A 25,694-nucleotide genomic window follows, 5' to 3' on the forward strand; every position below is an offset into this window, starting at 1 on the left:
CGTGTGAATGATTTATCCGGTGTCAGGCCCTGACCTCTAGAACCGGGAGAGGGAGTGAGGTCTGGCTGAACTGTATTAATGAGACCCACAAACCATTCTCCACCTTTTTCTTCTTCTTTACCATAGAAACGACCGCAGTCGGATTCAGCTTTTATATCTGTTCAGTTCCTCCTCTGCCTCCTCTCTACGGTTTGAGGTTTTTTATATTATTTTTTATAGGAGGGTTTATAGGTTGAATCCATAAGATCGTCATTCTAACATATCGTTACTCTCGTAGCATAATTGCCTAGGTCATATTTTAAGGTTCATCTTACGTGTATTACTTGACGGCAAAACCCTACAACCAACACCAATAACACTATCTACTAGTACAAGTAGTATATACGTTCAACTAAAACTTATACCACTCATCACTGCTACCATTACTACTTATGCTCATATCACAAGCTACTATCATCCTTGTTGGTTTTCGTTGAGTGAATAAACGGTCCATCAAACTTCCAACAATTTATTGAGTGCAACAAACTCCGGGCCAGACAGACTCATCCGAGCTTCAGTCGACAGCACTGAGGCTGGATTCACGGTCTGATATCTCTGTTCACTGTACAGTATTGTGCAACCCTGGCAATGTTTTTTTACCTGGCCCTTCACACTCAAACTCTCTGTTGGGGGAGAAGTGAAGGACTCGCGTGGAGTTTTACCTCCGAGCTAGACGGAGAGAGGATCATGAATTGAACACTATATTCTGTTGGCTCTTATGCTCTTGTGGTATGTGTACGCCAGGTAACTGTTCCCCCGGAACGAGGAGATTTGACAAAGCAATGCCAAAAGTTGACAAAGCATATCCGAGACACATCTCTCTCCATCAGAAGTCGAGGGGCTATCACACCAATCCCAAACCCACTTCTCTATCATGCTAAAGACTCCATGCCAATATTGCCACTATGTTTTTATTGGCTTGATGTTTACACAGTTTACCACAGCACGTTGTGTTGTTAGACTATTAGACTGTGACTGTCTATTAATAAAACTGTTTACATTCTTAATAATGCTCCTACAGTATCTGTGTTCATTCGATTAGATGAGGCAGGCATATAATGTTTTGTGTCCTGGTCGCTGCGATCCCTACTGGTTGGCCGGAGCCTACTTGTTTCAGCGTGAGTGATCGTCCATACATTCATAAAACAAGTAGGTTACTCTCGAGTGAGTGAGACTGACCTACTCACTCACTCGAGACTGGGTGAGTGGGTGAGTCAATGGAGTGAGTGAGTCAATGGAATCGTAATCTAGCCAGGCTTTAGCCACACCTCACCCAGAGTTTACAGCAGGGGTGGAGAACGTACGGCCCGCCAAAGCCCGCGGAGGCAAGGGCCAGATTTTATTAAATAAAATGTTAACAAAGCATATAATATAGCCTAGCCTACAATATAGTTATACAAGCATAAGTGACAAAAAATTGACTGATTACTTCTTTGTTGAAGTAAAGGGCAGGCCAGTTTGCCTTGTGTGTGGAGAATCGCTTGCTGTAATGAAAAATACTAACCTGGAACATCATTACAGTACAAAACATGCTAGGCAAAGTGAATTGCAGGGGCAGTTACGCAAGAACAAAATAAACGCACTTAAGCAAAGTTTAGGTGCCCAACAAGCAGCTTTCACCAGACCAAATTTAGAGAGAGAAAACGTTGTGCATGCAAGTTATGTGTGAGTGAGTGAATTACTTTTTAAAGGCCTAAAAAAAGTGCGGCCCACGAAAGAAGTTACAAAAATGTATACGGCCCTTGATGTCAAAAAGGTTCCCCATCCCTGGTTTACAGGAATGCTACAACACACCGGTACATTCTCACCCGACCCGAGGGCTGCTTGGCACAAAGTTCTGTTAGAGAAAGTCAAGTGCAGCCACTGCAACAGGAGTAGCAGTCGGCTGAGGCGAGGGCATTATTAATTCACCTTCCGGCTCCTCTGACAGCCCGCATTATCACCCCATTAATACGAAAAACTAGTCTGACAAGCGATGTCAGGACAACAGGACACAAATGGAATATTTATACGATAATGGTTCACAGCGGTTATTTGAACGAGGTGTATTTTTTCTCGAGATATGTGTGAAGTATCTTACTGAGTTGTGAGGTCAAGTCTCAAGAGAAAGACAATTGCACTAAAGCCCCCCCCCCCCCCCCCCCCCCCATCCTTTCCAATGGTTTGACTGTTTAGGGAACTATTATGTCATAATGCCACATTTATTTCATAATAACACATTTATTTTATATTGCCACATTTCCATCTGGAATATTCAAATGAGTGGGGCGTGTTCATCTCAGACCAAAGCAACAGCACTGAATCACTGATTATACAGCAGCTCCTGAATACAAGGAGCTGTGTCATTTCCGGATGGAAATGTGAGATTACAAAATAAATGTGGCATTATGAAATAAATGTGGCATTAAACAAATAAATGTTGCATTATGACAAAAAAAAGTTCCCCGAAATAAATAAATGTGTAATGATGAAATAAAAGACCCCTGAAATAAATAAATAACAGCAGTCCTATTTGAAAAGTTTTTATTTATTTTAATGTTTTAACATTTATTTTAACATTCATCTATATATATATATATTTACGGCCATATATATTAAATATCGACTCAAACAGCATTCCATAATGCTACATCGCCACATCTCTAGGAGTTCCTTCCTTTTGTGCCCGGTCATCCTTTCACCCCCCCCATCCCTCCCCCCCCCCCCCCCCCCCCACCCTCCTCATGTCAGAGCCCACGCCAGTGTGGCTGAATTATTGATGAAATGTGGGGCTGCTTAGACTGCGCCTGCGGTGACTTTGTTTTCTTGTTCCTTTGTGTGTCTATTTCTGTGTGTGTGTGTGTGTGTGTGTGTGTGTGTGTCTCTATCTGTGTGTGTGTGTGTGTGTGTGTTTGTGTGTGTCTATATATGTGTGTGTGTGTGTGTGTGTATGCGTGCGTCTATTTGTGTATGCATGTGTGTGTGTGTGTGTGTGCGTGTGTTTGTTCGTGCCTGTGCGTGTGTGCACATGTACATGTGCGGGTGTTAAACACGCAGGAGGGATGTAGTGCACTGTGCCGCTGTGTGTGCCGTTAATTGTGAGCGTGTGTGGGGCGTTGTGAGGATCAGTGTTTTGCAGTAGATGTGCACCACTAATCAACTCTGCATCAAGCCCAAGTGTTCCCATCAGTGAGTGATTGTTGCTTGGCAGGCAATTTGTTTTGAAGAGTACACATAGGCACACAAGCACTCACACACTCCCAGTACGGCATAAAGACACAATGTTTGATGGTTATTACCGTTATGCCATAGCATTTTAACAGAAACATGAAATTACGCAATTATATCTCTGAAAAACAGACCTGCCATTTAGAAAGCCCTTAACATGTTGACGATTATTGCCTAAATGGTGTGATTCATTCAGCTATTATTCAGTTATTCTGTTTTTAAGGCCTCTCTGAAGTGCCAATTTATTGGACGAAATACTGTTTTGGTTCCGGATTGCCAGTGTTAAAGTCGCCATATTTCAGTTGTTAATTGGTAAATTGTCCTCCATTATAAAACTTTGGCTTTGGGCAAAAGTTGTTTGGTCATAAAACTTGGTTGGTAGCCAAAGTTGGTAGCCATAACTTGAAAGGTTTGATTCTGCATTCAAAACGGTGGTTTACATTCTAATGCTGGGGTATACACTAGTATCTCTCACGATCAGAATCGTGACTTTGGTATAAACAAACATGGTGGACGAAAGTCAGGAGGAACTACCTATGCTAGCTTTTGCAATTGTTTTTCGGAAAACATTTCAACTCTACAAGCCGTTCCTCCATTTCGGAAGACCACCCAACGTTTGCCGGCAATGTCTGTTACGATAACTTGGTGAATGGTAGTTGTTAAGTCAGCGTGGCTCCCGATTGGCTATCGTCTTTCCCACATGGAAGCAATTACCTGGGTCCTCAGGTGTTGTCGGGGTTCCGCCAGCACTACGGGATATCGGATTGTAAACATTGGACATATTTGCGATTTGGAATCGGTGAGGCCCCGGCAATATGCACTCCTAACAAACCCCACACCACAGGGTAATCCGGACAAAAGAATCCATAAAACCATCAGCAGATCTGTGTTTTGCTGACCAGAGTCGCGAGGGGGAATCCGGGCTCAGAACCAGTCTAATCATCCTGTGTGGTGTGTACCCTGCATAAGTGTGATGGGCGCTCGATATTACTCCATGCTGGAGCCCACTCAATTAATGATAACCTGGCCAGGCCCCAAACACCACAACAGACCCAAACAGCGCAGCAGGTTCTAGGTTGTGCCAGTAGTGCTTCAATTAAACCTTCCCATGGGATACAAGATTAACCACACACATCTCAAATCTGTCTTTCATTTTGACAAACAGCAACCATACATGACCGTTTTGATCTGGACGTGTATTGTATTGTACACCAGTTAAGGGGCAGGTGAATATGGTGTCAAGGGAACGTTCTTCTTTTTGTAAGTCAAAGGTACGTTACTGTGCGTTCATACCAAAAGACACCGAAATACATTTTTCGCCTGGTTGTGCTGTCGCAGAAGTTTTGCTGCGCGACAAATCAAAATCTGTCGCTGTGCAGTTATGTCAGGCGAACTTTGTCACGCAGCAAATTTTGTCGCACAACATCTTTTGCCCGCCAACGGTGCTTTATACCAATTCATTCTCATCAACCATGGCCGAGATAACCACCATTGCATGTCTTTACCTGTGGAAGAGGGAGAGACGTCAGAATGCCCGTCGTTTATGGGTTCATAATATAATCCGGAGGCGCACACCACTTTGTGCCGTGATATTATATATATTGTTTATATTATATAGATATTTAGATATTATATATATAATATCATATAATATTATATATAGAGCTCCGGGAGTCGCAAACGGCAACAATCACTTTCTCCTCCAAGCTGCGGTTCACTGCGGAGTGCAGGGAGCGGTTGGCCCAGCCGGTTGAACGCTGATTGGCTGTTTTACGTTACTTCACCCACATTACCCACAGGGAGTGAACGCTGATTGGCTGTCTCACGCGAATGCCGCGGCAAAGTTCAAAATTTCAACTTCAGTGAAAAATGTCACGCCGTCAATCAAATCTTGTCGCAGATTTGTGCCACGACAAATTTCGCCCGATTCGCGTCTCTACGTTGACTTTGTATTGAAACGTGTTGCACCGTTGCGTTTGGTGTGAACACACAGTTAGACTGTAAAACAAACTTGACACATTGGATTCCTTTTGTATTCTATCGGCTTACTTTGACCACATTCAAGGTTCATTCAAGGTCTTCCCATCTCAAGCCCAATGTGTTCTCCTGCTTCTGTCTCTAGCTTGTTCCCGCAAAGTGAACAAGGCTGGTTTCCAGCCTCACCTTTGTTTGCCCTGCAATGATTCTTGTTTCTGTTAAACCAGTAGCCCATTATGGAAAGAGAGGACCTCATGTTGTAACATAGATTTTCCAATACACAGGGAGACAGGAAGTCAGGAAGGTAAGGCCACATTCACATTAATTATTTATGCTCGCTTTTATTGGTATTGGTCGCTGCAAAGATAGCAATTTAGTCAAATCTACTATCCATCAAGGTATATTAAACCTGCCTGCATGCAGTGCAGATATGGAGGTGAGTTACTTCTGTTGTGGGATTAATAACCTGTATTGAATCATAGTATTTTGAGGGTGAAAAGCAGTTTGGGAAACTGGGATAACTTAAGAGATATGCCTGCGGCCCGTACAAACAAAACCTAACAACTCCCTGTTCAGCCAAACTGAACCCCCACATTATTTCCTGTTAGAATTTGTCCACTCGTCTCGGCAATTGTTTTAAAAAATGATATACTGGAATAAATGTTTAACTTGATATGAATGCTGAAATGATATGAAGATAAAAGTGTTTTCTACAGGGAATTAATGTGCTGCGGGACATTGCTGCAGTTAACTTCCTTGAATCTCACAGAGTGTGGAGCGTGTGGTTGTAAAAACAATGTACTCTCTACAACTACTAGGGCTCCTTATACCTCCCAAAACAAACATACTTCCTTATATTAGTCTTCAACCGTGAGTGTGTTTTATCCATAGCAATTATCCATAACCAATCTAAAGATAAAATCCTCCAAATGGGGACAAATATAACTAATTTGCGGCAAGTTTGCATAAAACATCACTTTCCTGTGCCGACTTAAAAAGGCCCATCAGCAGAATCAGTGATAAAGTCGAGATATTCAGCTTTGGGATGTTGTTGGAGAAGCCCACAGATGAATCAGCTATAAAGAGAGCCTCTTAGATAACGCATTAATACGGGAGACAAAAACTCCCATTATGTAGAGCCAAGCAGTGAGGGAAGCGATTGTGTAGTCGCTGACGAATACGCATGAAAGAAACATGAATCACTAGGCTGGAATGGGCTGCAACCGGAGCTACTTAACCAGCTATATGATGCTATCACAGGCTGGTGTGCTTGCTCTAACCAGGGGCGCTACTGCAGATGTCCAGTCCCAAGGGGTTTCACTGTTTCACTGCGGGAGATGTCGGAAAAATGACTACAAAAAGATTTTTCAACACAATCATGGCCTTTGTTTGCACAAGTACGTGTTTTGCATCACTAATTGAGATTTGATATATACAGTACATCCACCTCAGGTGTACATACACTGTGTATACAGCTTGACAAACCGAATGCAGTGAAGTTGTCACACAGTACAACCAAACCAAACCAATGAACCGAGCAGGCAGGTAGTCGGTCATTATGTTGTTTGACTGCCAGACCCCAGACATGCTCTGCAATCAAGCTTCAGGCCTCCTTAGGCAAGATGCCCAACGCCTGCCTTCTCCTCACTTTACTCTCCTCCTTTATGTAGAAGAAACATGTTGCCTAGCTTCGGATTCCAACATTTGTCTGGGCGAGATGTGCTTTGTTGCGCAGACGCCTCTGTTACAGAACTGGACGTACAGCACATATTTACCCGTTCATTCAAGTGTACCTCTGGTCTTTGCATGACGAGCAAAGAGTCTACAGATACGACTTCAATAGCGATGGCGAGCTTCAGCCGTGAGTAACGAACACGTTCTCTCAGATAATTAGCAGGGAGCTTCTACCATGGTCTGCTTGTCCTGTTGGTGTGACTTAGCAGGAGAGATGAATTAGAAGTGTCGGGTCAACAGACGGATGCTGATTAACAAAGATCCAATCTGTATTGATACTGAGATTAGTGGCATGTGTTTGCTTTGCCCTGTTTTTGCCATTAAGCGTGTGATAAATAAGGACTTTGAAGATGCATAATGCTGTCTGGATTAGGAGGAATGCCAAGTCGTCTGCACTGCAGTCTGCTGCTCGGATTCCTGTTGGGGGGAAAGAGAGATAGAGCGTGATTGAAGAAGGTGAAGAGATCTCAAACACATTCTCAATCACACACACACATACGCTCTCACAATCACACCCACACCCACAATCTCACACACATACACGTCCTCAAACACACGTACATTCACCCTCAATTCCACACACATACACACCCTCAATCACACAGACAAACATGCTCTCAATCACTCACACACACACACACACACACGCACATACATCACGGCCGACTGCTACGATAACACTTTCCCTGACTCACTGTCTGATGTCTCTCTCCCAGCGTCGGATAGTTTGATGAAACATTGAGACGCTTCATTTGTGTACTACTTGTAATCATTAGGGAGTCCAAAGCAAACACACACGGCCCACTCGATTAATTAATAACAGTATACGAAACGAAGAAGGAGGAAGGAAGGAGGATTTTAAGAACGAAAATAAGCAAACACCGAAGAGACATGGGGCTATTTCTCTCTGGTAATCCGGCGGTGTTGTTTGAGGAGTCAGAGAGGGCATCTCGTCCCCTGGCCCCTGGCCCCTGTGTGCCGCGTGGAGGCCCTTGTTGTAATTATAAGAACAATGGGTTACGCCTCGGGGACAATGAATGTTCAGCCGCCGCGGCGAGGACACCAGCTGGACGAGGTTGCATTAAAAATGTATTGAAATAAAAGAAACACGAGGCTAAAAGGTCACGATAAACCGAAAGAAGTACAAGAAAACACCTTCCCCTGATTGAGAGGGATCCTGGCACGGTGATGCAGGAGTCTAGTGGGCTAGAATGTCACGGAGACTGCAGGAGAGAACTGGAATATGCAAAATAGGAGTGTAAGATGTAAGTGAGTCGCCACCAGCCTGCTCTGTTCCCACGGCGACCCGCTGTCTGCGCCTTCCCTCCAGAGTGAAACGCTCCACCTCGTCTGCATAACATCCCCCCCCCCCCCCCCCCCCCCCCCGCCCGCCCGCCCATTGTGCTTTTTATTCCCTCTGGACACAATTTCTGCCTTTTCAAACAGAATGTAAGGCCACGACGAGGAAGAATGAGTTTTACGTCTCCGGTGTTTTTTTTCCTGATTTCCTGAAAACACGGTGTCTGATTTTTGTATTATTTTTTTTTATGTATTCAATAACGACAACAAAAGCAACACAGCTCGGTGTTTCTCTGCCGGCACGCGGCCCCGCCAGATGAAAACCAACGCAGATGTGCTCGCTGACATCAATACACCACACAAACACAATACCCACACAATCTAGCAGACACACACACACACACACAGACTGCTAACACACACACACACACACACACTGCAAACCAAAATACACACACACAAACATACTTCAAACATACACATGCTGCAAACAAAAGTACACACACACACACACGTGAAAGTGAGTCGCTCCCATGCACTCTCTCACTCCGGCTGTCTCTAATAATCAACATGGCCGCCTCAGCGTCCCCTGATCTAAGAGCCCAATCCATCTCACCGTCGCCTCCACCTGCTGCTGGCGTTACCGGCTCCATTCCATCACCGCCCCCGCACCCCACAAACACTGATTGACGGCCGCACACACCCACACGCACACACACACACACACACACACACACACCCACACGCACACGCACACACACACAAACACCCTCACCATATTGCCAGCGGGCCAATGACTTACGTGGTGTTTCCTGTTCCATAGATGCCACAATCAATTCCGGTTAAGTGGCAAGAATTCCTTATTTGATAGGAGAAAAAAAACAAACCGATATTTCCCTCAGGAGACAAACAGAATTTTGCTAAATGGATGGCCATTGCAGAGGAAAAGCTGTGGTTATTTCCCTGGAATTAACATTATTTTACACTGCACAGATCTCCAACCCGCTCCTCCCATGGAGAGCCATCAGGCTGAGTTAATGAGTCAACATGTGAGCGGCTTCACCCGGCTGGACTCTAAAGGTTCCCCAGTTCAGCCTTTAATTGGCTCCTCCATAGCGTGCTAACACGGAGCATGCTTCAGAGAAGGCCCGTGAGAGGGCCATGCTGGTAGAGGCCAGTATTTGGTGCAAAGACTCAGACCTCCCATGGTGTAGTGCCCGCTGCATTCCTGACCTGTGGAATGAACTGAACTAATAAGACGGAGTCCTTGACTTTGATAACCTATAAACGTCTGCGGTGGAGTATCCGTCTAGTGAAAATCATATACAATCGTTTCACCTACGCCTCGCGAACACTAGACGATCTTCCTAATTGAGCGAACGTCAGGGACCACACACGCCTAATGATGGATGAAGAGCGATTTAATTGAGTTCTTTATTGATTGAAGGGAGGACAACGATTTGGCCGGCAGCACAGCACACCACCCACTGAAACCATTCCATTTGCCAACAACACGTTACTGGTTCTTAAAACTTGGGAATCTTGCAGATTGCAGTCACACAATCAAAAGCGCGACTTTAGTGCAAACAAACATGGTGGATGGAGAGCGGCCATGCTAAGCTAGCCATGCTAGCTAGCAATCTCTCTTTCGGCGCCATCGCTTCTGATGTGATTGCGTGTCATGACCGTGGATCCCAATTGCCCGTCGTCTTTCCCACGCGACGATCCACACACTGCGTATTTCAGCTGTCCCCAGGGTCCCCCCACACTACAGAACATCAAATCCTTAACATTGGTTAATGTGGACACGTTAATATTTTCCACAGGATTCTGTGGAATCGTTACTTAGAACCATCACAAAATGAGGGCTTTGCTGATCATAGATCAGCAAACTTTTGCAACTTGTTCACTGAAGAGTTTTTTTTTTGTGTATTGTAATATGTTCTCTGTTCAGGCTATCCTTGATCCTTGACTTTAAACTACTAAATGAAGCATATATTCTCAGAGGGAGCTACATCTAACAATGTTATTGTACCACTTCCACTGATCCACAATGATCATATCTCAAATGCAATAAGTATTTTGCCTGAATACTTGACAGCGAATCTGCTACCCTGTTATGAAAGCGATCCTCTCCTGGATTTGCATTTGAATGCGACGGTCTGGCTGTCCAACAGCAGGGGCCAGAGGGTTCAACCGTAAGTTATGGAAAACTCGCTCAGCCAGAACCGAGAAAGAGCACAGCCCATATTCCAAAAAATACAAGAATGTAAATCCTGGAATGAAGGATTTCGCCGGGATCCAACAAAGCTCTGCCTTTTCCCAGTGCTTTGAAACCCACTGTCAAGGAAAATACATTCTTTTAAGTTTATGTAAATGTGTTGGACTGAAACAATTAAATGAACAAAAGTTAAAGTTGTGCATGCCTCACCAGTGTAGGCCAAACAGTCTAATCTATCAAAGGCAGGAAATACACAGAACAATGGCAGGCATCGTTAGGGGGTAGGCTGGGTAGCCCCACCCCCATCTGCCGGCGATTGGAATTCGCCCTGCACATGGGGATGGAAAGGAGCATGTTTAATCCTCCTGTTTCCTATCCCTTTTTTCACCTGGCACGCTATTGGCTTGTTAAACACGATGACGACAGAGAAGCGCCGCAAGTAGCCGAAGCGGAGCAACCGCTACCCGTTGATGCAGCTGTCGCTGCTGTTTTAAATGTTTTCAGGGGCAAGTTTTCTTTGAATTGAATACCTGATTGAATACAGAAAGAAGAGCCGCGCACCACGGCGGCCGGAGCTGAGCTCCCGGGCGCGGTGCACGGCAGCCGGTCCCCGCGGTCGCGGTCTCCCGGCGGCCATACCCCGGCCGAGCTCGCGGACTCAGGCGGTGCACTCGCGGCTCGACCGCGACCGCGAGCCCGCAGGTTAGGAGTGCACCGTCGGAGTCCCAGCCGAGCTCCCGGACTCCGGCGGTGCACTCCCGCGTGCACGGCGGTTGAATACAGAAAGAAAAGCCGCCTCGGGGCACCGCGGCTGTTGTATTGTATTCAATCCCCGTGCCCGCGGGAGTGCACCGCCGGAGTTCGGGAGCTCGGCCGGTGCACGGCGACCGCGGAGACCAGCCACCGCGCACCGAGGGGCAAGTTTTCTTTGAAAGCTGAGTAGAAACTTGCCCTGGAGCAATTCCTCCAAAGAAAGGATGTATTTGCTTTACTGCCGACTGGTTTTGGTAAAAGTTTAATCTACCAGCTAGCCCCGCTGGTGGCCAATTGCTTGCAGCCATTTGAACTACGCTGCCTCTTGTGCAGGAGAAAATGACGGCACCCTTTCCAGACCAACGTGCAATCTAGGATTGGACTTGGTCTGGCAATAGCCAGGCTAGTTAGGGGGTACAAGACCCCAACAACTGGGGCTGGGCCATATGGTTCCACCCTGGCCCTCGTATATACCCCGGGCCAAACCTGCCACACACACATCTGCCATTGACACACACACACACACGCACAGACCTGCCATCAACACACACACACACACACACATTCTGCATGCACAGTGCATTATGCACACACACCTGCCATTAAAACTCACAAGCACACATTCTGTACACACAACTGCCATCAAACCACACACATATTCTGCATGCACAGACGCACACATTCTGTACACACAGTTGCCATTGAAACACACACACAGACACTCTATACACACACCTGCCATCGACACACACACACACACACACACACACACACACACACACACACACACACATTCTGCATGCACAGACACACAAATTATATACACACACCTGCCATTGACACACACACACACACACACACACACACACATTACTGCATCATGGGCGAAGCCACACATCACTTCGATGCTCTTCTTCCTCCGCTGCTGCTTATCCTTCCTCCGTCTTTCCCACCTCCTCATCCTCCACCCTCTGCTGAGCCTGCCCCTCCGCCCTCGTTAGGGGACTCTTAATAACTCCTAATGAGCTGGGCTGCAATCAGGAGGATACCCTGACCCTAGGAACCGACCGCTCCGCCCTCCACCACCCCCAGCCCCCGTATCGTCAGTGAGGATTTATTCCCCCCCCCCCTCTTACCGGAGGAACCACCACGCTGTAATCCGACGAGCCAGAGAGGAGCCAGGCATCTTTAGGGCTTCTAAAACAGATGCCCGACTTCACACTACATGTTTTTATTTAATGGAGCAGAGAAAATAAATGAATAACTATCACTGGGTATGGAGCCCGACTAGGAAGAGCAGAAGTCCCATCTCAAGATTGTAGGAAAGCAATTAGAGTCCACTGAATAACAACCAACTACACAGAGAGTGATGGATCGCAGCCCGTCGCTTCAAAGACGTGTAGATGTGCAGAATATTAGGTCTGGGGTATATACAGCCAGCTAACTTACAGAGGAGTTATCGTGCAGCAGAGTGTTTTAGGCAGATGTTTTAACAGAAAAGGATTGTAGACATTAATGGCTCCAACACACACACACACAATTTTCTTTTTTTAGCAAAGATAATGAACACCTTGCCTTTTGTAATCCGTGCCCTTTTACCAGGGAATATTTGTATTATCAGTGGGTACAAGAGCTACGATCACATCTAGCCACAGACTTCACAGAAAGGTCACAACGCTACGCCCGCCATCACAAAAGTCACATTGAAACCACAAGTGGAACCGAGGCCAAAGTCTTTTAATACCTTATAATAACAACTTGAATAAGAAATATCAGCAGTGTCCGCATTTCTATGTCCTTTCTACGAGCAAAAAGGCAATGAAAACACTCGTATCAGTTATTATTGGTGCCTCCTAAATGTTGTTCTTTACAAACCACAAGGCCAAGCCACACCGGCAGTCCTGTTAAATTAGACATTATACAGTCCTAAGCTATAATATCTTACAAGTCCTTTCAACGCAATAAAGTAATGCTTTATAGTCCAATATCTTATGTCCTACGTCCACACACCTATCTCCATGTTTACCTTACATTAAGTAGTTTGAAACCCTGTGTCTCTTTAACACATGCAGACAGTTAGAGAGACTCACACTTTCCAATTAATACCTTCCAATTAGAGCCAGCCAGCCACACTGACCTAGTTCTCCTGCAAGCTTTGATCTCCCATTCTGAGAATGCTGAGATGTAGCGTGGAAAACCGGACGATCAGGATATTATGAAGTCACCCATACACCCAGACTCATTCAAACCAACTGCCTCATGTTTATCTCCGTTGTTGACACAGGTTTCATTGAGTTCCTATGAGTCGAACAAGACCCTTAATCACAGTACAGCTACCTCTACAGAAGCTGCACCTGTCCCTAAAAACTGTGCGTTGGAAGTGTTTCATCTGCCGGGTCGTCTGCCGTTGAAGAAGCCTCAGGTGTATTTCATCAGATGGAGGTTACATGATTGGCCCGCGCTGAGACGGTTGATACAATTATGACCCCCCCCCCCCCCCCCTCTCGCTGCCAGCCAGATGCTGCTTTGCTAATGGGCCGGGCAGGGATTTCACCCCGATCTGATGAGCGACGGGACGAGAGTGGCAGCTAGTGTTTGCCGAGCGATCGTTCACCGATCGTGGCGCCGCTGTGCGCCGCGTCTACGACCCGTTTTAGATTCCCTCTCCGCCGGCGCTGATTGACTTTGAGCAGCCGCGCTGAGAAGTTTTCAGACGTAATAGATAGATAGGCACGCACGCTCCTGCCAGTCAAAACGCCTTCTGGCACATTCTAAAAATGTGAAAATGAAAGTCGTTTGCTTAACCGGTAGCGAGGATGTTTTGCTGTCTATCTTCTGCTTGTATAAAAACGACTCATGCATGGTTCTCTGCGTTTCCATCTGATCAGCAGACAAACGTGCCCAGCGGTGAGGTGAGATCTCTCGGGAATAGAACCAGCACACACATCATGCATCGTGTTGGAGCTTTATTTTCGTTTTTATTGAGCATGAGCTGTTGCTCAACATCATTTATTTCAGATTTGGGTGACGGCAAATGCAAATGCATACAGTGTCCATGTCTGAAGACGTACCCAAAAACAGTCAGCTTGCTTAAGGTGGCTGCCCGTAATCCATCCGCTTAAGCATACACAGGGCAGCCGGGGCTGATCAACATGATCAGCCCTGTCGATATCCAATCCCCCCTCAACCATTAAGACGTCACCCCTGCAGACAGAACTCCTGGAAGCCCGGAGAGTGTAAATAATAGATGCACTAGTGCCTCACTCTCTCTCTCTCCCTTCCTCTGCCAGCTGTATCAGGCAGCTAAAGAAAGGGAAATGGAGGGGGGAAGAGGCCAGTTTGATCCATGTTGCTGCAGGCGCTGCTGGGAGAACAGAGGCTCCTTCGTGCTCGGCTGCTGTGTGGGGGCCCCTCTATAAGAGGAAGGCTTTGCTCTTGGGGGTCTTTGTAAGGAGCCCGACTGATAGGATGAGCCTTCCATATTGGACGAAAGCAGCGTCGCGAGCAAGAGTGTCGCTGACGATTCAAATGAAAAAAGAAGCGTTGCGGTTTGTTGTGAAGCGATGATTGATGATGGTGGATCAGAGGAGACAGACAGAACGCCCTCAGACGTCTCCCCGGATGGGGGAGGGAGTGCTTTGTGTTTAATGTCCGTATGAGTAGAGGCCGTTTCAGTTGCATCATTGCTCAAATACTTGAGCATTGAGTTATTAACTGCTCTGGCCCTAACCGTGATGCCAGGTAATGGCTCCACGCTCACGATATCGGCATCACAACCCACTTCACCTCCGTTCCGTGAGACCCGTCACGCTCGAGATGGTGTTAACTTGTGTTAACTAGGGAAACAGTTAGCTCTATGCTTTCTAACCATCCACCAGTATTTACTAGAGAGCTGGTTAGCTCTATGCTTTCTAATCCTCCAGCCTGTTAACTCCTCTTGTTAACTAGAGGGTTGGTTAGCTCCTCTTGTTAACTAGAGAGCTGGTTAGCTCCTCTTGTAAACTTGAGAGCTGGTGAGCTCAACTCCCACCGTATTCCCACAAAGAAGATTAATGCCACCACTGCACCAGGGACTTCCAAATTAAATAAGCAGCTAATTAAAGTCTGTGAGAGTGTCTCACAGTCTATGTGAGTGTGAGTGTCTGTGTGTGTGTGTAAATGAGTCTGTGTGTATGTGTGTAAGTGTAAGTGTAAGTGTGTGTGTAAGTGTGATTGAATCTGTGTGTTTGTGTATGTGTGTGCAAGTGTAAGTGCGTGTGTGCGTGCATGCGCTGGCTGTGTCGTAGGAAAAGAGCCGAGTCGTTTTACTTCCAATTTAGAATTAGTTCAGTGTTACGATTTGCACTTTTTGTCGGAGATCAGATTTGAAAGTCGCTCCGGGGTAATCATCAGTCTGGATGTGAGGAGGTCCCTTATGTGTAAAAAATATATAATTCCCTACCCTTGTCATAAAGTTGTACATTGGATGTGCTGTGAGATACAAAACATTCATATAAAGTCGTTCCATCTTCAACACCTCCTAACAAACATGTTAAAGCTCGCCTCCAGAGACCACCGTGATCCCATTCCCACTCAGGCATAAACATTGAGAACACAAATGTCAGAAAATCAGCACAGTCTCACGAGGCTACGTTAAAGCACAGAACAAATGTGACGCTAGGGGACACGAACCAAGGGCTTCCTCATCAGAGTTGCGTTGGGCACAGGAGGGTTGCGTTCAAACCACTACGGTCTCAGCACATCACAGCGGTTGATCCTCTACTTGATACACAACATAATGCTGCACGGTGTACAGCAGCCATCCTCTGAACCCCATCATCCACCAAAGTCACATTTATGACACTAGCATGACCACTTACATAATGCTAGTGAATATCAAACGGCACATCTTTACAATGAAAACATGCTGTCATTTCCCTTCCCTCCACCAATAAAGAGCTCAAATCTTTTCCCTGGCTGAGCTTAGGGACCGGGGAAAAGAACATGAGACATTAAAGCGACATTATGCAGGTGCTAAAAACAAAAAGTGGAGAGACAACTCCATGTCCCGAGACATCGAAACCACTACCGGTTGCATTTCAGAGCCAGGAGACACGGCATCAATCAACCAAGAAATCCTGAAATGAGACTGAAATCCACATATCTTTTACCTGGCCAAACTTAGGGACCGAGGAAAAGAGGCTGTTTCAACACAACTAAAAACACGGTGTCGCCCGGTCACATTTTACTGAGCTCTGGCAGTGTGTAGCTAGCTGCGTCCCCCTCTCCCCAACCAATAGCCTTGTTCCTGACGCCAGAGCCTCCACACTGACAGATGGCACCACGGTCCAAGGTCCAGGACTGAGCCCAGCTCCAGGCTACAGGGGCTGTGATCTAATCGCTGATGCGTACGGCGCTCAGAAGAGGACAGGCGGAGGGGGAGGCAACAGGGAGCTCGCTTGGCCCCGCGGGATCCTGCCCAATGATCACAATGCAGAGACTGGGGGTTGCAGCAGCAACAGCCACTGCCTCGCTCACTGCGGTGTTGTGAGGTGCTGCCCTGCTGTGCCGTCGGGCAGAGGACGTTGTCTGCCATTACAGTCATTAGCCGGCGAGCCTTTTTTTCTCACTCTGGGAGTGTTGACATCCTCTTTGGTTAGCATGGCGCACGACCTGAGCTAACAGGGTCTCTGTGCCCCATGGTGTTCTGGGGTGCATTCCAGTTCTTCTGCACTAATTACTCTGGTCAGAACAGAACAGACACACACATAATTGGAACATCACCGGCATGTTCATGTGAGCTAAAATACCGCCCCCCGACCCTAGAATAAGGGAACCAGGTAGAACCAGGGAACCGGGGTAGACGGCGCAGCAGAAGCCACTGCATGGGAATCCACAACCTGTATTTTATCCCAGGGCTGAAGACGTCCACCGTTATGCTTTAATTTGCGACCATTTATTATGTTAATGTCAGGTAATTCTCTCCAAGGTCGCGATGTCGCCCGTTCAAAAAGGAAGCAGATCTACAGCTGCGGGGAATGCAGGCTGCCAACCTCATCAACGCAGTGCGAACAGGAGACATTAAAGCTACATTATGAAGGCACATTATGACACGGCTTCAATCAACCCAGGCTCCTGGAATGAGCATCGAATCCCGAGAGTGTGTATAACGTAGCCAAGGAAGAGATCGCTTCCACCAAATTCAAATCCCAAATTACCCTAATGAAAATCAACGGTTTGGCTGTGATTCCAACGTGCGCCAGTGGCTTTGCTTGTGCCGGATTTATTGGCGTGATCTCTGACAGACTGAGGAATAATACTGGCGATAAGCTGGCCTCAGTTCAATACCTTTCATTTATGATAGACGGGGGCCGCCATGCAGCTAGTAATGACTGAGGGATAGTCCTTTCTGTATCGCCGAAGAGGGGAAACCTCCTGATTGGGAATCGGCCTGCTCATGCAAACGCTAGGCTTTCGTGCCATTCAAAAAGTACAAAGCATGCACATGCACACACACACACACACACACACACACACACACACACACACACACACACACACACACACACACACACACACACACACACAATTTGTTAACAATATAAATTATATCGTTATTGATGTTATGCTGCATACATTTATAGTATTGGGCCAGCCTTTTTTGGTTATTAGTAGATGTACAATGATGGATTCAATTGTTACAGCCATATATGGTGCACCCGAGACGCTCTTCACAGGTCTAGGTCCGAGGTGTGTAAACCAACTGGCCTCCCAATGACGGGACATCGTTCCATCCCCCAGTATATCAGGGGGCTCATGGTCCTTGGACCAGAACCAGGGTTTAGGGTTAATAATCCCAGTGGTGTGGAAGGGGCAAGGCGGCTTCCCGGCGGCTCCCAGGAGTCTCGCTACCGTTCTCAACCGGAGCGAGGACACTCTCGCTCTCACTGCAGGATCGTTCACCGACACACGGACCACCTGGCAGGAGGCTCTCTAACGCACACGCAGCTGGCCGGGCTAGGAAGGTTGCCCTGTTTCTACCGGTGGGATTCGATCGTAGCATTAATCAGTATCATTGCAAACAGACGAATGAGACGACTCGTTGACGTAATAAATTAGTTGACATGAATAATTTGCGTCGACGTGTTGTCCCGTTTTTTTTTTTTTTTTCTCTCCCTGTTCTCTCTCATAGGATGGCAGCAAAACACCGTAAGTTCTGTTGATTTCCCCCCTTCCCCACCCTGGAATGTTCATTTATCAAGCAGTTGCAGTAGTAAACCAAAGATCCTACTCTCTGAGTAAACATTACGTTAGACTCGGCTTAAATTTCAGCGCGGGATTGCGGCTATTGTGCATATTTTTTTCAAATCCCGCAACTCAGGCCAGCATAATGCGGGACAATCCCGCACAAATTTCACTTTGTTGTCTGATCAATTTCTCAGTTTTTTCTCCGTTCAATAGAGACGTCTTTTATACTCCCATGAAAAGAGAACTTCTGTCATGTTCTATGATTGTAGGCTACGCCGTCTAGGCTTCGCCTTATTGGCTTATTGATCAAGTAATGTGAAATAATCGGTAACTGAAAAAATAATCATTAGATTAATCGTAAAATTAATCGACAGATTAGTCGACTAATCGAAAAAATAATCGCTAGATTAATCGTTTGAAAAATAATTGTTTGGGACACCTCTAGAGACGGCCAACGTTTGCTTTACAGATAAGACCCACCATGGAGGATGGGATATTGGTGGCATTCTGCCACTTCCTTACTGAACTTTTCTCCTCAATCGGTCGGTATAGCTTTCTTCGGTAGGGGGAACGATATAATCCTGGCTCAAGAAAGGGGAGAGAGATTTGAGATAAGAAAATCTCCTGGCACCCATAGAATCTATGGCAGCCAGAGCCGAGCGGGTAGTGATCTGGAGGAGTCCCTCTCAGCCAGGGTGGAGCAGCACCATCAGGGGGAGGAGGAGGTGGAGAGACTGAAATTCAAGTTTCTTGAATTTGATTTTCTTAACAAATGCACACACACATTTCTTAACAAATACACACTTTGTTGCGTTCACATATATACAGTCCATATTTCACCAGTAATTCCCACTTTGTAAAGGTGAAGCTTCACGGTTGTCAAAAGCTAAGCTAACCGACAGGAGCTAAGCTAACTGACAGGAGCTAAGCTAACTAACAGGGGCTAAGCTAACTGACAGGGGCTAAGATAATTGACAGGAGCTAAGCTAACTGACAGGTAGGGCTGGGCGATTAATTGAATTTCGATTACAATTTTGGCTTCCCTCAATCATTAAAACAAGATAATCGTAATAAAACGATCATTCTGCCGCCCGCCGTGTCTTGTGTGGTAAATGGAGCAAACCCTTCTTTCTCCACCTGTGCACTCCGCTGCGCCCCGCCCCCGCCTGAAAACTTGTGCTTACAAAACATTTAGAGGAAGACGGTGAAGATGGCAGAAAGGCAGCCTTTGGTCAGGAAGAAAGGTAAAACGAATTCTGTGGTGTGGAAACACTTCGGTTCTGAGGAGTCTGACACTGAAAAAACAAAGATATTGTGCAAGATATGGCACGCGACCATGTCTGCACCAATCTATTTAACCACTTAAAGTCTGCACACAGAGTAATACATGACCAAGCAATGAAGGAAAAAATGAAAAGCTCCTCGACTCCTGCCACCGCAACACAGTCCTCAATTAAGGAGACGCTCTACAACGCCACCCCATATCCACCCAGCTCCCGCAGGCATAAAGAAATAACGGATGCAATCGCATACATGATCGCCAAAGACATATCCCATAGGCCCTATCAACACCGTTAGCGACCCGGGGTTCAATAAACTGATAAATACATTGGACAAGTGGTATGTGTTAACATCACATCACCATTTCAGCAGAATTGCGCTGCCTGCCCTTTATGACGAATGTCACGGAAAAGTTGCAAGAGAAGTGTCAACAGCATTATATTTTGCCACCACAACGGACCTATGGTCGAGTCGCACCATGGAGCCATATATAAGCCTCACGCTACATTACATCAACGCTAATTTCACACATGAAGACAAATTGTCTCCAAACTGCATTTTTTCCCGAAGACCACACAGGGCTAAATATAGCCGAGGGCCTGAGGCACGCGATGGCTGCATGGGACTTGACCGAGGAAAAACAAGTCTGTATCACAACAGACAATGCCTCAAATATGAAGCTGGCAGCTGAACTAAATGGCTGGATGAGGATGCAGTGCTTCGGGCACAGACTCCACTTGGCCATAGGTGAGTAGTAGGTTTACTTCTCCTGATTTTGTGATGCAATTTATTAAATAACAAATAATGTAGAATATATCATGTGAGCTACTCTATTATCTATCTATCTATCTATCTAACACACACACACACACACACTCACACGATAATGTATTTAATTCCTAATAATAATAATTCCTATTTCCCAGCCTATTGATACACTGATGAAGATTATGATGATGATACATTTTTATATTTATTGTAATTTTAGAGAATGCAAGGAAGGACCACAGGATTGGCCGTGCGACGGGGGTCTGCAAAAAAGTGGTCAGCGCCTTCTCCTACAGTTGGAAGAAAAAGAGGGAGCTGACAGATGTACAGAAGAGGCTGAATCTGCCTGAACACTCTCTTAAGACAGAGTGTCCAACCAGGTGGGGGTCTCGGCAGGCTATGATTGGCAGGGTCCTAGGGCAGCAGAAGGCCATTACAGAGGTCCTCTTCAACGACACAAAAAACAGACACCTCACCCCCTCATGGCAGGACATCGATGTACTGGAGGCCATAAACAAGTCACTAAGCCCTCTCGTTGAATTTACAGATGCACTTTCTGGGGAGCAATATGTGAGTGTGTCTTTTGTCAAGCCAACTCTCCACCTTTTCAACACCTCCATATTGGCCGTGCAGGAGAACGACACAGACCTTGCAAAGTGCATCAAGAAGAAGATCGTGGGCTAGCTCAATGAGAAGTATGATGATGCTCCAACACAGGAGCTGCTGGACATGGCCTCAGCCCTGGACCCAAGGTTCAAGCTCACATATGTGAGCGAAGACAAGCGTGGGTCAATTGAAGAAAGACTGTCATCTGAGATGAAGACTGTCATGGTAATTATAATTATAATAATGATGATAACAATAATAACAATAAGTTATATTTTATTATTTGTAGTTGTGAATACCCATAACCATTTAGTCAGATTAAACATGTCAATCATTTCTCTTCACAATATTCTCCCCCTCCTATTCCCAGGAGAAGGCCCCTGAGAGAGCAGTGACTCCTGCTGGTGCACCAAAGAAGAAGAAAGCCCTGGGCAGCTTCTTCAAGCCGGTCACTGAAGGCACAGCTCAAAGATACGCTGCTCTGCAACCGGACCAGGACAGGGCCATAGCTTCTGAGCTACAGTCCTACCTCCAGGCAGGGACACTGGACACTGAGGCGGACCCACTGGAGTGGTGGAAGATGTCCCAGAATTTCTACCCACGGCTCTCCAACCTGGCAACGAAATATCTCTGCATTCCAGCCACAAGTGCCTCGTCAGAGAGGGTTTTCAGTACAGGTGGTAATGTCGTCACCTGCCTGCGCTCATCCCTGAAACCAGACCAAGTGAACAGACTGGTGTTCCTGGCTAAAAACATTTAGGGGTTGCAAAGGTTTAAAATAAGTTTTGGCATCTGATTTTTCTTGTCAGCGTGTGTCAGTCAGTTTATTCTTGTTAATACTCATTTTGGCCAAAAGGGTGACTCTACCTCAAAATATTGTTTCAACGTGTTAACTGTTATATCATTGAGATACTGATTATAACTACAGTGTTTTTTTCAGTACTAGTTAAGGTTGTTATAGCAAGTGCATTACACCATAGTTGGAGTTGTTTTTTTTTAATGGTAAAGAGGAGTAATTCTGTTTTAATGTATAGTACTTTAAGTCCTGGATAGTGTTTATTTTTGTGTATATTGTGTATATTTTTACATATTTAATTCATTTTATTAATATATTTTTCCCTTTTTTTTTGAATTTTTCTTGTTTTTCAGTTCAAACTTATCGTTTTAAAAGAAATACCAGTGTTAAAAGTTCAATAAATGCTTGTTCTCAATCAAAAAAAGAACAAAAAAAAAATCAATGAATAATCGTTATTACGAAATCAATCAAAATAATTGTGATTATTATTTTTGACATAATCAAGCAGCCCTACTGACAGGTCTACCCCCCCCCCCCCCCCCCCCCCAGACAGCACAAAGCCGCCCAGCACACCTGCCAGTACACGAAGAAACACCTCAAGGCCAGGTTCAGGTTCAGCTTCACTTTGCCCGGGCAAGTGGTTGTACTTTGTTCATTACCCGTGTTCAGAATACAAAACATGAAACCAAAAATTATACTTTAATAATGGAGGAAAACACAAAGGACTCTCCAACAGCCCAGGCAGCGGGGTAAGTGAATCACACATTCAACCGAGGCTCCTGGCCAGAGGAAAGCTGTAGAAATACTGTGGAAGTGAATTATCTTTGTAGCCACCCTTCTCCAATGTACTCTCTACTCTACGTGATTTACGTGAGCATCATGTTAATACGTTGTGATACTCGGAATGGTTGCGTTAAAGGTTATCCCTACGGAGGATTACCGATCAATGAAAGCAATGATTGGCACGTCGTTCTACGACAAGAGCTGCCGGGGAATGAGTCGACACAAACAGAGAGCTGGGCTGTCTCATGTACGCAAGAATAGACGTCCCGTTGATCATGAGAATAGGTTTTCTACTGGCAGAGAAGTTACAAAATGTGGTGTACAGTAAACAGGTTGGTCCGTTGATAATATTTCTCAAAACTTAATTTGCTGAACAGCAGAGGGGTCCATTGATTGTAGAGCTCACTTGTATTGGTTTGTTGTTCTCCTGGCTGCCAAGCTTGATTTATCGTTATTTCTGTAAATTTTTCTTACAAAATAAATGTCCAATAAAACCATTGTACTGTTATTTAGAGTGAGTAAGTCTTTTCAAATGAGTGAACAAAGTACACCCCAATACTGTGTCAAAGCGGCAAAAACAAGTCTACGACCAAATTCTTTAAGGCGCCACCAAATGAAAGAGTCTTAAGCCCTTTACCCATTTCCACATGTTACCCGTCAGTCTATTTGTATTTGCCCTTCATGACATCCATCCTCCAGGCCAGCATACGACTCGTTCTGCCCCAGCACACAGCCCCCTGCTGGGCCCCGTTCCACCGCAGACTACCTGATCCTCACCCCCGCCTTCCGGAGCTCCGGCTCCCGACAAACCACCATGCAACAGAGAGAGAGAGACCAGCTTGATGGACGGTCTCTCTCGACAAACCACCGCATGAGAGAAAGACCAGCTGACGGACGGTCTCTCTCGACAAACCACTGCACGAGAGAAAAACAGACTGATGGACGGTCTCCCTCGACAAACCACCGGGCCAGAGAGAGACCAGCTGAAAGACGGTCTCTCTCTCTGTCAGGATCCGGGGAAGGCGGGAAATCCCCGACCAGGACTCGTCATCATTAACATCGACGTGTTGATCATGACCGGGTGATCCGACAATGGACGGCACCCATGAGGGAAAACGCCGTCGTTTATGGCTTCATAAACCATTGAAACACTTTGGTTAATGTGCGGTGCAGGATGTCATATTATTTCAGACCATGTCCGCATTCAAAAGGGTAAGACATTCCTCATTATAAACCACTCACTAATTCCACAGATTAGCTTTACATTTTTTTTACGATTAGCTTGTTAAAAGAGATCGACTCAAACAGAGACCAGAAATTATTGAGTCTGAGTTCATGCAGTGAAAACACAATCCCCTGGATTTCTTCTGCCCTGGGGGGGCCACATCAAAGCAGGGTTAGACACAGAACCCACATAAGGTGATGAAAGGAGAGAAACACAGAAAAACATTGATGAGGAGTCTGAAGAATAATTGTGAGCACAACAACGGCGGCGGCGGAGACAGAGTGGATAAACAAGGAAAATAAACCAGAGCAACGTTAAGTGGAGAAATAACTAGATCCCCTTCTCTTGTAAACAGTGACATATAGGGAGCCGCTCCAAGGCAGATTTTAACTGCACGGATCTGAACAACAATATAATCCAATAAGTGGGCTTTGAGAGTATATATCAGGGCTGGAACAACACTTGGGCTCCGATCAAACGGCCATTCTTTACCAAATTGAGTGTTTTTGTCTGAGCGGATTGGATCTGATGGTGGGCAGCCTTACAAACGGTTTGAATAGCCTTAAACAAATGTCAGCGTTTATTCATATTCAATTGAAGCCCAAAACAGAGTTTTTGTGTGTAATTGTATAACTTTTTATGTTGTGTCTATGAATTACTTAACTGAACAATCATAAAATGATCCTGTACCTAGTTCACCACAGACTAGCCCTACCGCAACCTTCTTATTAACAACATGTGGCTAAAAAAGGTTGTGCGTTTCAATAGGAGAAAATATCAACTAAAATGACTAAACATTACATAGTAGTGATCGACCGATATATCGGCCGATATTTGCATTTTTTACGTGTATCGGCATCGGCCAATTTTTTTCGCAGATTTTTTATTTTCCTGGCATGATTTACCGACAGTTCAATACATGTTCCTTTTTTAAATTGAGACTTGTAACATTTGTTAACATCATTGTGTCATTTTTATGATGTAAACTGAGGGAGCAAAAGCAGTATCGGCCATATCGGTCGATCCCTAGTACATAATAAACAGTTGTTAGTGAATTGCCATTTGCAATTAAACAGCGACACTAACCAGGAGCATACAGTACAAGCAGCGAGCTGAGCCCATACTACTGCATTTTGTTGTTCTATCCCTTGGCCCCCTGTTCTCACTGCAGTCCCAGGGCCCCGGGCCCCCTGATGATCTCTGATCACTGGAGACTTCATCTGCATGAGTCACAGCTGGCCACCAATCCGCCGTCTAAACGCAGTCAACGGGACTAAACGGGGCCGCAGGACCTCTGGTTAGAGCTGTATTATGTTGAGCAACATGGCAGCAGAATAACAAGCAGAATATTAGAGATTCGCCGTTCAGCAGGAAATGGTCGCCCACCAGGAGGTTATTGGTTCTGGGGTGGGTTCTCACCGTGTGTCTCCCGACACAGAAGCGTACGAGGGCTGTCGCCGCATCCCACACAAACTAATCATCGCGGCATTAAAAGAGTGTTACAGCATTATCCCTTCAAACGGCGGCGACACAGTAAACAAAACCAGACCGCAAAATGTCACACGCACCAACATTGTACAAAAAAGACCAAAGTGTTTTTTTCAGGCGATCCACTAGGGAGGGAGCTCACGGTACAATGTATCACATGTATTTGTGTTGAAGTGTAAGTGGGAGTTGGGGTTTGTTTTTTAATGAACATAGCTGAACAAAATGTAGCTGATGAGGGTTGACAATAGACAAGTGCACTCTAGCCCACTCACTTGCTTCCACTCAGACGT

General features: G+C 45.7%; 2 protein-coding genes across 2 annotated transcripts in view; one reads left to right on the forward strand and one right to left on the reverse strand.

Annotated features, from left to right (window-relative positions):
* asic2 (acid-sensing (proton-gated) ion channel 2) overlaps window positions 1-25,694 on the reverse strand; it is a gene marked incomplete at its 5' end in the record, with an annotated part of 276,492 nt that overhangs the window by 214,861 nt on the left and 35,937 nt on the right.
* Window positions 20,906-21,872, forward strand: LOC311381203 (E3 SUMO-protein ligase ZBED1-like; the record flags this gene model as incomplete). The annotated part of the gene is given in 3 exon segments (XM_084488442.1): window positions 20,906-21,187; window positions 21,191-21,337; window positions 21,483-21,872. Coding segments are annotated over 3 exon segments (819 nt in total).

The sequence above is a fragment of the Micromesistius poutassou genome, assembly GCF_964030765.1.
Source record: "Micromesistius poutassou genome assembly, chromosome: 1".
In the NCBI taxonomy this organism is placed as follows: domain Eukaryota; kingdom Metazoa; phylum Chordata; class Actinopteri; order Gadiformes; family Gadidae; genus Micromesistius; species Micromesistius poutassou.